The sequence below is a fragment of the Propithecus coquereli genome, unplaced genomic scaffold (genome assembly GCF_000956105.1).
Source record: "Propithecus coquereli isolate 6110/MARCELLA unplaced genomic scaffold, Pcoq_1.0 Scaffold171, whole genome shotgun sequence".
NCBI classification, from domain to species: domain Eukaryota; kingdom Metazoa; phylum Chordata; class Mammalia; order Primates; family Indriidae; genus Propithecus; species Propithecus coquereli.
Genome location: NW_012141747.1, coordinates 6,799,128 through 6,812,469, shown reverse-complemented (window position 1 = coordinate 6,812,469; position 13,342 = coordinate 6,799,128). Strand labels below are relative to the sequence as shown.

At 50.1% G+C, this 13,342-nt stretch overlaps 1 protein-coding gene across 1 annotated transcript in view; it reads left to right on the top strand.

Moving 5' to 3' along the window:
* MALL (mal, T-cell differentiation protein-like) overlaps positions 1–3,150 on the top strand; it is a 32,060-nt gene extending 28,910 nt beyond the window's left edge. Inside the window, exons 3-4 of the mRNA XM_012641893.1 lie at positions 959–1,081; positions 3,088–3,150. Coding sequence (XP_012497347.1) covers positions 959–1,081; positions 3,088–3,150 — 186 coding nt within the window. The remainder of the gene's footprint in view (positions 1–958; positions 1,082–3,087) is intronic.
* The last annotated feature ends 10,192 nt before the right edge of the window (positions 3,151–13,342 follow it).

Here is a 13,342-nt window from a genome sequence, read left to right as displayed (position 1 = left end):
TCTTGTGGCTGAGTAGAACGCCATGGTATACATATGCCACATTTTATTAGAGCCCATCAATACATGAGTGAAACCCAAGCACTTCCATCCCGCTATGGTTGATCTGATAACCGAGAGGGCTACTAAGTGACTAATGGGTGGGGAGTGTGTGCAGCACCAATCTCCTGGACAAAGGGAGGAGTCACGTCCCAGGCAGGACAGAGCAGGACAGTGAGATATTTCATCACTCCACTGAGAATGTGTGCGATTTAAAACTTATGAATAGTTTATTTCTGGGATTTTCCATTTACTATTTCAGACCCCTGCTGATCACGGATAACAGAAAACACGGGAAGTGACACAGTTTCCCTGAGAGGCTCAAAAATGCAAGTCTGGAGTCAGGTTGGCCTGACTCTACCAACTCTACCAGTGCTGGCCAAGTCTCGTGTCCTAACTCGCAGACTGGGAATGACTGTAGAAGCTGCCCCAAGAAATTAGCTGTGAAAAGGAAGTGAGATAACGTGTGTGTTGTTAGGACAGTGCCTGGCACAGAGTAGGTCTTCATGATGCCAACGGCTGGAAGCATAGCGTGGAGTTAATGGGGCTGGGTTGAAGTCCTGGCTGAGCCATTTACCCGTTGGCCTTAACCCTGAGCTTCCACTGCCTCGCAACGAGGCTAGTAATGAACAGTGCCCACCTCACAGTAGACAGGATTAAATGGGACAAATGAGAAAAGGGCGCCGACACAACATGCCGCAGAACAAGCACTCCGTGTTAGCTGGTACTGGCATTATTATTGCTATTTATGAATCTGCCATGGTTTGCCACATCGATATTTCATTAAAAACATGCAGAAAACAGCAGGAGTTAGGGGGCTGGGCCTGTCTGTTGTTCTCACTCTTCCCAGCTGTGTAGCCACAGAGGAAGGTGCTCACCTGGGTGACGGTGGCCGTGCACAGCCTCTGCTCTGCATTTCCAGGACAGCCTGTACCACGGGACCACTGCCATCCTGTACCTGAGCGCCGCCGCCTTGCAGGCGAATGCCACGATCGTTTCTGAGTCCCAGAACCTGAGCCACTACTACATCAACACGGCGGCCTCGGTGAGTGGGCTGGGACCCCGACAGCCACCGTCACTGGAGGGCATTTATTGCATGAGGCTTAATTCTGCCTGGTGTGTGCGGTAGGGACGACCCTGCGTGCTCACACTGAAGGAGCCGTGGGTGCTGGGGAAGGGCGTTTGTGTCTGTGTAAACATGTGCGCCCACGTCAGCGTCCTCTCCCGCCTTCTCCTCCCACCTCAGTCAGCCTTGCTCCCTTGTACACCCGCTGCACTGTCTGCAGAACAATTTTTTTTCCAAAACATAAACTGGAACACGTCACTCTCTCCTACTGAAAATCCTGTGATGGCTCTCAGTGCCTGTGGCTGAACTGTTTCAGTGTCCTTTTATGTCAATGACAGAAGCCCCCAGGGTGGTGTGGTGGCTGACAGAGCCCAAGGCCAGGTGGTCCAGCAGAATGGAGGGGACCTCCCCGCACACCAGCCCTCCTCCCTTCGTGGGGTGTGCCCTCGAGTGGCAGGGAGCACGGATTCTCCTCTGCAGTGGCCTGACCTCCCTCCTTCATCCTACCTTAAAAACTTCCTCTAACACGAAGGCGGAGTCCATGCCCACCCCCAGACCAGTCACTGCGGCCAGAAAGTCCTGTGTCAACCTGGCGGCTCCTGCAGGGCTCACGTGACCATGGCAGGAGGAAGGGCTGCATGTGGGGTGCTGTCCTGGAGTAAGAATGGAGTTCCGGGCAAGCACTGTAACCCTCTGCAGTGGCCACAAGATATTTCAGCCGCCTTCCAGCCTGTCTGCCTCCCTTCCCTCCTCATCAAGCTAGTTTAGCTTCCTAAACTCACAACTCCAGAAACAGCCCACAGGCCCTCCATGGCCCATTCCGTCCCCAGCATGGTCCCCTGCTGCTGCTGGCCCCTGGTCAGCCGCCCAGCCACACTGGCCTCCTTGCTGCCCCGGCACACAGACACGCTGTCACCTGGGGCCTTCCCTGGTACCCAGCCACACCACATTCCCCGTTCCCTGTTCCTGCCTCATTTTCCCCTGGTGCTTATCCCCCCCTAACCTACGCATGCTCTGCTTGTGTATCTTGCTTATTTTCTGCCTCTTACCACTAAAATGTAAGTGAGCAGGGATTTTTGAGTATTCTGTCCACTGTTACAGCCAGAGTTGTTTTTGGAGTATAGCAGGTGCTTAAGGGATACCTGTGGAATGAATGAATGAATGAATGATCACAGTGTGAGTGGGCAGTAGCGCAGAGTGAGCTGGAGCAGTTGGCGGGCCTGGAAGACAAGTTAAGGGTGACAGCCTCTATCCTGAGCAAAGAGGAGAGCCACCCTAGGTTTCAACACAGGACACCACACTGGGCAGATTAGGGGCGGCAGGGCAGACAGGAGTGGACAAGTGAGGCCATAGAAGTGCTGGCGGGGATGCTGATGACCAAGATGAAGGAGAGGGGGGGTGTCCCAAGAGCTGGGCAGGCAGTGAAACAGCAGGCTTTGGGGGGCTTTGGATACAGCAGGTGGGTGGAAGGGAGTCAGAGGGGTCGCAGGTGTCTGGCTCAGGTAGCTGGACGAGATGAGGATCTGGGGGTTCACGGAGCTTGTGAGGGTTATAGGGAAATGTCAGGAGTTTGAGAGCTTGAGGGGTGTCTGAGCATTCGCAGGAAGCTGATGAGTGGAACAGCAGGAGCCGGCGAAGCACAGAGGGGCCTGGAGCGGGGCAGAAGAGAGCAGGCCATGGGCAGGAGGTCGGCTCGGGCCCAGGGCAGGCGTGGAGGCGAGCCCCTGCATGGCCAGGTGGTGGAGGACACTTCGGCAGACAAGACAGAGACTGCGTGGTCAGGGAGGACAGGAGGATGCCGCAGGGACGCCCTGGGAAGGAGAGCTTCCAGGAGAGCAGTGTCATTGGCCAGTGGTTGCTGCCCCCAGGCCAGGCAGGGGACAAAGGCAGGGTCAGAACATGTGGCCTCCTGGGCTGCAGGGCTGAAGGCCCCGGGGTGGGCAGGAGCCAGCTGTCCATCACGGTCACTCTCCACCTCCTTCCAGTTCTTCGCCTTCCTCACCACGCTGCTGTACATCCTCCACGCCTTCAGCATCTACTACCACTGATGTGGCCGGGCCACGCCACGGGGGACGCGCCTTTCGGAAGCCTGGATTGTGGGCCCCTCGAAGCAGCTTTCAACATTTGCCTTCTGAATGACGAACGGAAGATCCACGGAGACATCTGTGGGACTAACAGACCACCTTTGCAGGCTGAGTCTGAGCCATGATACCACACTTTGGCATATTTGTTTGGACATTTTAATTCACTATGATAAACATGAAAAAGCTGTTATTTTCTTTTCCCCAGGAAAGCAGCTGTCACTAGGAATTGTCTGACCCTGCTAGCTCTTCTAGAAAACCCACGTCGAAGCCCTCGCCGTTGAGAGTCCCAGCTCCACTGTTGCCCGTCTGTTTGGGGATTTTGCCTCGGCGGTGGGGTTCCCTGTAGTAGCTTCAGGGGAACATTCAGTCTGATTTTCTTAAACTGGAAAAGGTGCCGTCGAGGCCTTCAGGTCCATTGCAGATGCGCAGACTTGTTCCTGTTCCTCGGTTCTGCCTCTGCTGCGGAGCAGAGGTCCACCATCCCCTGGGGAAGTGGACAGGGACAAGCCATCCTGCCAACCTCCCTCCTCTTTCTCCTCCCTTTTTCTCCCAAGCATTGAGGTCCAAGGAAAATCTGCATAAAACCAGCTTTGAGGGTAGACTTGTGGAGAAAATAAGTGATTGACTCTACAAAATCATTATACAGTAAGACCTGGGGTGAGGATGGAGGTGGGGGAGGGAAGAAGCTTCTCCACGAGTCAGGTGTCTCAGAGAACTGTGCGGCCGCAGTGCGCCCTGCCAGGGCTTGGGGACCGCACCGCCCAAGGACTAGAAGCCTTGTCATCCCTCAGGAAAGACCCTCAGGTGAAGGAGGCTGGGATGTTACTTCCACAGATTCTCCTGCCACAACCACATGGGAGGAAAAAGCTGCCGCATGGCCTCAGGGGGCAGCGAAAGGACCCCTGTCTCCAGGACTGTGCTCCTCTCCGCACTCACTCCTCTTGCATCCACTTAAGTGCCACTCGGCTCAAGGCCTTGGGGACCAGTGGTGCCGCTGGGTGGGGCCAGGGCCCTCAGCTGGGCTCACAAGGACCTCGAAAGGCATTTGTACTTTTGGCCCATTCATAAAGAAAAGGCTGGCTGTGCACACAGAAATGTCAAATCGAGGTGCTTGGTTTCAGAGCAAATGCTTTTCGAAAGAGAGCTGTGCCCTCTGCTGACCCAGGCGCGCAGGGCACAGCCCTGTAACTGCTGGTGCTGCTGTCATTTGAAATGAAATAAATTATGACATGAAAGGGACTTATTTTAACTGATTCTGGAGCTTATAGTTTTGTAGCAACTGTTTTCCACTCCTGGGGAAGGGGGACTCCAGAAATCACAGAAAAGAACTGGCTTCACTATTGTTTGTCGCTCACTTTCTAATTGCCTCGATGTCTTGAGAAGCCACCATGTACCTTTCATTTTGTTGTTGGCAGCTGTTTGGGGTCATCACTGTTTAATATTTACCAAGTAGCCACATGCAAATAAAAGTCGTTTGTATGGTGAAACATCTTGAGTTGGTTGCCTTTGTCTTGTTAGCAGCCGGAACCGGCCACCACTTCCTGGCTCCTGTCAACAGTTTCACCCAAAGCACCCTTGGAACGTCTGACAACCCATGGTCCCGCAGGCGGAAGCCCAGCTCACTGAGCCTTGTTTCTAGGGCAACAGGGAAGGGAGGTCAAGTTTGTCTCCAGGACCTCGGGGTGTGGTGTCATTTCTACTTCAGTAAGGTCGGTTTGTGTGCAAGTCCCAGAAACCGAACTTAAGCAGCATGGGCCAAGTTGGGATGCACCAGCTGGGTCTGGGAGAGGTGAAGAGCCTCAGTGGCAGCAGAGCTGACCCCGCAAGGCTCTCTGCCTCACTCCTGCCGCACTTCTCTCCCCCACACTGCAAGGCCTGCCCAGGTCCCAAGAAACGCCAGCCCCTGTGCCCTGTGCAGACGCTGTGGACTCGGCTTTGAGCCCCTGGGCCCCGCATCCCTCAGCAGCTGTTGCAGTGCTGCTATCGTCCTGCCTTGAGGGGAGGCTCTCCTCTTGCTCTGGGGGTCTCCCCAAACTCCCATCTTCTGGAGGAACACCTGAGGCTCCTGAGAGGCCCCCCAGGAGTACACCTTGGCACAGGTTTTATTGGGTTTTCTCCTTCTCCTGCTGTGTACCCGCCTCCTGCCCACTGGGCTTCCCTGGATCCTGCACCCAAGTCCTGTCTCAGAGTTGGCTTCTAGGGGAACTCAGACCAAGCCAGCCCCTGACCATCTCTGAGGACCTCATGTGTGCTGGGCACTGGGGACGCAGTGCATTGGAACACTCGGTCCTGCGAGCCACACCCAAACACCCCACTGAGCAAGCCGGTAGCAGGTTTGCTTTGCAGCTTGGTCCAGGACAGCCAGAAGCTCTGCTTTGGCCAAAAACTGGGCTGTGATCTTTAAAAGAGACAGAAAAAATGATAAAATGTTAAAATTTGGAAAACAAACATCCTCACCTCTGGGGTTGGCCACAGCAGGACTGGCCACTCCTCCTCCCGCCCCCAAATCCATCACTGACCCTCCTGTTAAGAATTGGAAGGGAAGCACATCTCAGTAAAAACTAGCTGCTGGACTCAGAGAGTCCCCAGCAAGCTCTGGTTCGAGGGGGAGGGACTCTGAGGGAGCATTGCCAGTTCCTCCCCCAAATCTGCGGAGCTCAGATCCCAAGTTGTACTGCTAGACCCAGAGGGATCCGATCCTCCCTGGGACACCGGCAGGTGACAGGTCCCCTTGCCCCGAGCCTCTCTGTCCCCCCATCAGTCATCTCCAGTACTGCACGCTCCTCCATCCTAGCCTGATTCCTGACACAGCACCTGCCCGTCACCTCCCACCACTTCCTGGGCTGGGGGAGGGTGTGGCGTTTCCATGGTGATGCTGGACCATCCCTGTGCAGAGGCTTCACCACCAGGAACTTTCACTGATGCAGTGGACAGGGCTGCGTTGTGTTGGGGCTAATCTCTGTGTGCAGGTGTGGAGCAGGATTGTAAAGCCCTCTATCTCTTGTTCATGTGTGTTCTATCAAAGACAGAATGTTGGCGTTAGTGGCAAAATACCTGGGGTGAGACAAGGCCCCACCCAGATGCCTAATTTACCTGCCAGGGGCATCCAGGAAACACATTGGTTTCTGTGCCCACATCTAGGGTCTTCATCCCTGGAGGGCCACATGGCTCTGCCCTTCACCCTCATCCAACTCACTGGTTCCACCTCCCTTTCTGAGTCCCAGGGACCCGGATCCACCCTCATTCCACCCCACTCCTGCCACACCTCTTGGGGGATCTGAGCCAGGTGGGGCATCTCTAGCCCCCCTGTCCCCTCCCTGCCCCCACAGAGCTCCACCTTGCTTCCCAGTCCTCTCTGCTCTGCCTCGCTCCTGCCTGGCTCTCCCCAGCCCTGTTCCACTGGTCCAAGATACTGCCTGATACTGCCTCCTGTGCTCACTCAGAGGCATCGCATCTTCACCACACAGATGAGGAAATGGTGCAATGTCACATCCAGAACACGGTGGTGCAACCAAGACTTAGATCAAAGCCTCTTAAATGCCAACCCCAGTGTTTCTCCACGTTTTCTTCCTTGTGTCAGCCCTTAGCCATAAAGAGAGGTTTTCAAAACACAGGAAACAAAGAAATATGGCCCAGTTTATAGAAACATGCAAAGCATCATCCCAGGAATGTTAACTGTCCCTGAAGCATGCTATTGTCCCACTTTCCCGTTAGCTCTGGGTTAATAAATTAAACGTGGTTTTAGCCTCTAACACTTCTGTGACACCCGTTTCTGCCTTCTCCTTTGCTAACACAGTACTGTGCCTGGGCCCCCACACAGGGAACAGCTCTCTCAGGGCCAATTCCACCAAGTCTCCTGACCCAGCCTCGAATTTGGGCATCAGGGAGGGTAAGAAGGAGAGTGTGGAGGAGGCTGTTTCTGCTTCTTTCTGGAAAAGCAGACTTTCCAGCTCTGGAAAGTTATGTCACTGCTGTAAGACTTAAATTTTTGTTCATAAATTGGAATGTATGGGAATCCCTACACCATTATGTCACGGTGTAGTTATGTCAAGGTGTAGTTACGTCAAGGTGGGTTATGCCACCTTGCCAAGGGGTTATGCCAAGGTTAGGTTACGTCAAGGTGCAGTTAAATTAGGTATAATTACAACAAGGTGTAGCAATGTCAAGGTGCGTTTACGCAAAGGTTTAGACATGGCAAGGGATAGTTATGTCAAGGTGCCATTAGGTGAAGATGGAGTTATTCCAAGATGTCAAGGTGGGTGCTACGAGCTGAATCGTGTCCCACCCCCAAACTTCATATGTTAAAGCCTTCTCTCCCAATGCAATTGTATTTGGAGATAGGGTTTTTAGGAGATAATTAAGGTTAAATGAGGTGATAAGGATGAGGCCCTAATCCAATAGCACTGGTGCCCTTATAAGAATAGGAAGAGACACAAGAGCTCGCTCTCCACCGTGTGGGGACCCAGTGAGAAGGCAGCCACCTGCAAACCAAGAAGAGAGCCCTCACCAGAAATTGAACTGGCTGGAGCCTTGATCTTGGACTTCCAGCCTCCAGAACTGTGAGATATAAATTTCCGTTGTTTAAGCCACCCTGTCGGTGGTATTTTGTCATGGTGGCCCTAGCTGACTAAGATGGGGTTACACCAAGGCTCAGTGGAGAGGTGCATGTGAAAGTGTGCCGGAGTAGGTTTGGGGACCTAGGAAGCATCAGCATTGCTGGCCTGTATCCTGAAACCTGGCAGGAACCTGCAAGGTAGCATCCCTTCGGCCATGAGAGAAAACAGTCTCACTGCCATTAGGATCATGGAACTATTTCTCACTGCAGAGTTGAGTCTTTTTAAGGGAAAATAATTAGGATTGAGGTGAGAATCTGGTTGAAAGAGCTCGGTTCAGTTACCCAAGTGTAACACTGGGTGGCGCCTGGGCTCCGCTCGAATGCTGGAGCGTGCAGTCTGCGGGTGACTTCAGGTGGCCAGAGCTGGGAGTGGTGGGGGCCGGACCCAGGCGGGCCCTGGGGGAACTTAGCAGGGAAGGCTGCTAAGGTGTGTGTAGCACAGCCGCCTCAGGCACTGGGTGCCCGTTTGCCTGGGACGGAGGCGTGGGCCCTAGCTCAGCTGAGGGTTTATGGAGGGTGAGGAAAGGACACGAGGTGACTCAGGACGCGCCAGGCATGGACACCTGCTCCTCACACCCACAAACCCCTGCCCCCACCACAGCCCCGGCCGCCACTCCTCACCCACTTTGGCTCAGAGAGGTGAACAGCCAGCCCACGGGGCACAAAGTGGGTGACTGCTGGGGCCACATTCTGGCCCAGACCTGACCACGCGAAGCCCCCATGGCCTGTACCGCTGGGGGGAAGGTTAGGCGTAGGCAGGGCTCCTCCCCTGACCCTCACAGGCTCCTGAGTCCTCAGACAGCTTGTGTGAGAAATGGGACTAGTAATATCTCCCATGTGTTCCAGAAGAGGGCAAGATAAAGCAAGCTTCCCCCAAATAGTGCCCAGTTCTGGGGGAACCATCGTCTGCAAAGCTATGGGCTTCCCTCCTGCCCAAGTGCAGTCACAACACCCAGGGCCGGTGGACTCCTTGACCCAAGGCGTCTGTGTTTTCAGCGCTGAAATAAGCCAGTGTTCTCCGCAGCCCCAGGAAGGAACACTTCTGTGGCCGAAACCAGCCAGCTTCATAGGCATCTCCCCTGGTACAGCTTGAGGGAAACATTTGCCTTTTATTTCACGAGTAGAGTTGAAATAATGCTTTAGAAACAAATTCACACTAAAATACAACTGGTGGATACAGGCCATTCCTTCCTTCGGCAAATATTTATTGAGAGCCAACTAGACAGGAGTCAGAGGCTCTGTCCTGAGCAATTTGCTCACCTTCTTCCCCTTCTGGGTGTGAGAATTAAGAAAATGCAGACCCAGGGCCTGGCACAGAATAGAACAGCCTTCTCAACCTTTTTCACATCATGGAACTCGTAGAAAATGGTACGATTTTTTTGCACAATGGGATAAACTGGGGTGGCTGTATGGAGCTTAGTGAAAAAAACTCTTTACATTAAATTTCTATATACATCTAATTTTGAATTTTAAATTTATTTCATAAAAATAAATTTAAAAGTATTAGGAGAGTTATTAAAGGTGAAATTGATATGAAACATCGAAATAAAGTCTTTTTTAAAAACTTAATGGGAAACTTGAACTTGCATTTATGGGCATACTTATTTTGTGTAAGTTTGCTTGCTTGAACTGGTTACAATTACTGATCAAGACTTTTAGATTATTCCTTAGGTGAGTCAGCGGAACTGCCGACAAGGTCTGCTGGCACTGGAACAGCAACTGTCCTTCCCAGCAGGCACACACATGACAGTGTCAGAGGGATTGTCCATGAGTTCAGAAATGCTTAGGTATTAGTATCTGGGTGTTAAGGAATATGCACATTTGGAATGTTATGCAGGTAGTGTGTTTGGGACTCATACTCCCGCTGTGTATTTGCATAATTGCCTCACACTTGTGGTTTTAGGTTGAAATCTAAGTTCATAAACAGTGTTGGAACATTTAAGAGATTGTAAAGTTCGTCATATTTCAAATTCAATTTATTAGATATAGAGATTCATTTAAGAGATTCACTTGTCATTTAAGACATACTTTAAAAAGAAAATGAGTATATTAAATGTATAAAGGCAGTTTAGAATGTTGGAAGATGTTTCCTTAGATAAGTTTGCAATTGAAACCAAAGGTTAATCAAGGGCCCATTAAAAGTGGTTGCTGATACATTACAGGTTGCTTGCCAAAAAAAGAAAAAAAAAGTGATTGCTGGCTAGATATTGGCAATGAACAATCCAAAAATAAAATTAAGAAAATAATTCCTGTAAGTAGCATCAAAAGGAATGAAATCCTTAGAAATAAAGTCAATAAAAAAGTATAAGATTTGTACATTGAAAACCACAAAACATCATTGAAAGAAATTTAAAAACTCCTAAATAGATGGAAAGAAATCCATGTTTATAGACTGGAAGACCTAATATTAAAAAGATTTATATTCTTCAAATTATCTACAGATTAATGCAATCTCTTTCAGAATCCCTTTGGCAAATTTTTAGAGAAATTGACAAACTGATCCATATGGATTCATATGGAAATGCAAAGGACCCACAATAGCCCAAACAATCTTGAAAAAGAAGGACAAAGTTAGAGGACTCATACTTCCTAATTTCAAAACTTAGTACAAAGCTACCTACAGTAACACAAGTACTAGCAAAAGTGTAAACATATAGAGCAACAGAATAAAATTAAGGGTCCAGGAAATAACCCTCACATTCACAGTCAATTGATTTTTGACAAGAGGACAAAGACAATTCAAAGGAGAAAGAATAATCTTTTCAACAAATGGTGCTGGAACAACTGGCCTCTACATGCAAAAGGATGAAGATGGGCCCCGACTTCACACCAAATGCAAAAATTAATTCAAAATGGATAAAAGGCTTTAACGTGAGAGTTAAAACTACTAAAGTCTTAGAAGAAAACATAGGAGTAAATGTTTGTGACCTTGGATTAGGCAATGATTTCTTAGCTATGACAGTAAAAGCACAAGCAACAAAAGAAAAAAATAAACGGGACCTCATCAAAATTAAAAACTTTTGTGCTTCAAGGACACCATCAAGAAAGTGAAATGACAATTCACAATATGGGAGAAAATATTTACAAATCATGTATCTGATGAGGGACTTGTATTGATATCTACAATATATAAAGAATTCTTACAACTCAATAATAAAAAGACAAAAATCCCATTAAAAAGTAAGCAAAGTTTCAGAGTGGGAAAAAATATACAAATGGCCAATAACCACATTCAAAAATGTTTTACTTCATTTACCAGGAGGAAAATGCAAATGAAAACCACAAATAGATATCACACATACCTGTCAGAATAGCTGAATTAAAAAATAATGACAAGGCCGGGCGCGGTGGCTCATGCCTGTAATCCTAGCTCTCTGGGAGGCCGAGGCGGGCGGATTGTTTGAGCTCAGGAGTTCGAAACCAGCCTGAGCAAGAGCGAGACCCCGTCTCTACTAAAAATAGAAACAAATTAATTGGACAACTAAAAATACACAGAAAAAAAAAATTAGCCGGGCATGGTGCTGCATGCCTGTAGTCCCAGCTACTCGGGAGGCTGAGGCAGAAGGATTGCTTGAGCCCAGGAATTTGAGGTTGCTGTGAGCTAGGATGATGCCACCGCACTCTAGCCGGGGCAACACAGTGAGACTCTGTCTCAAAAAAAAAAAAAAAAATAATGACAACACCACATGTTGGCAAGGATGTGAAAAAACTGGATCCCTTATACATTGTTAGTGGGAATGTAAAATGGCACAGCTCTCTATAAAACTAAACATACAACCACCATGTGACCCAGCAATTGCTCTCCCAGGGAAACGAAAGCTTACAGTCACACAAGAACTTATATACAAATGTTCATAGCAGCTTTATTCATAGCAGCCCCAAACTGGAAACAACCCCAATGTCCTTCAAGAGGTGACTGGTTAAACACACTGCGGTACGTCCATACCATAGAATAATACTCAGCAACAGAAGGAATGAACTATTGATACACACAACTTGGGGACATCTCCAGAGAATTATGCTGGGTTTCAAAATCCGATCCCAAAATGTTACATCCCACGTGAGTCCATTTAAATGGTATTCTTAAAGTGACAAAATTATGGAAATGGAAAACGGGCCAGGGGTTAGAGAGGAGGAGGGGCAGGAGGGAAGTGGGGGTGATGACGAAGGACAGCACAGGGTCCCTGTGGGAAACGAGAGTTTCTGCATCTCGACTGTGGCGGTGAATGTGCAAATCTGCTCTGAGTGTGGTAAGATTGCATAGAACACACACATATGCACATGCACACAAACACAAACGAGTACTAGTAAAACTAGCAAAACTGAGGAAATGGGAACAAATCAGTAGAGTGTATCAGTGTTGATTCCTGGTTGTGATATTGTGCTGTGGTTTTGCAAGATGTTTTTAGGGAAGGAAACTGGGCAAAGGGTACACAGGATCTCTGTGTATTATTTCTTACAACTGCATGTGAGTCTACGGTGATCTCCAGATAAAAAGGTTTTTTTGTTTTTTTTTTTCAATAAAAGTGCTTTGGAGCAGGAGGGACGAGGCCTGGGATCTGGCCATGGTCACTGTGTGACCCTGAACAGATCACTTTTCCTTGCTGCTTCTGTTTCACTTTTGTTTCCTTACCTGGAAGACAGAGGTTTGAATGTCCCAAAGGTATCCTTCAGTGCAGACAGCCTGGAGTCAAGGCTGTTGTGTGGGTGTGGCCTGAGGCCGCAGGTGAGAGGCTGCTCCACAGGTGTATGGAGCAGACAGGCCTCCAGGCATGCCCTGTCCCCTGGGGGGACCTCAGTGCCAGGCACAGCACAGGACACAGGACGTTAGGCACCAGAGACCAGGAGTCCTGGCCTGAGGGGGTCACTTGCTGTTGCAGGCTGGGGCCAAGCTGGCCTTAGGCCGGATGCTCCTATTGTGACTCTGCACTTGTTCCCCCTGGGAGGCAGAGAACACAGCCAGGGGCAAAATGCACGTGGGCCAGCCAGGAGCTGCAGAGCAGGGCAGGAGGAAGATGCTCCATCTTTGGAGTAAGCCAGGCTGAGGTCTGAAAGAGCTTGGCCAACTGCATCAGCCAGGGTCCAGTGTAGAAAATTGAAACCATGTTAGGTATTTCACAGAGGGGGATTCAATTCAGGGACCTGATTACAAATGGTTTGAAGGGCCAAAGGAGCAAATAGGGGGACGAGAGGAACACAACATAGGAGGTCAGATGGCAGAGCCCAGCAGGGCCTGACTTCTGATGTGCTGCAGTGGGACCGATGCCCTGGAAGCCCCCAAGACCCTGAAGCCCAGAGCCTCCTGCTGCAGCCAGTACTCCCATCAGAAGTAGAGAGAGAGCAATGGCTCTTCCCTCCACCCACCTTCCAATAGCTTGCCAGAGCCCACCACTGGCCAAACGCAAGGAAACCTAACGGCAAGGCACCTGGGAAGTGATGCAGAGCAGGGCAGAGCAGGGCAGGAAAGTCTGAGAAGTTTCACTCTCCAAATACACCACATCCTGTTTACACATAAGTGTGAGCACAGACACGTGCACACAA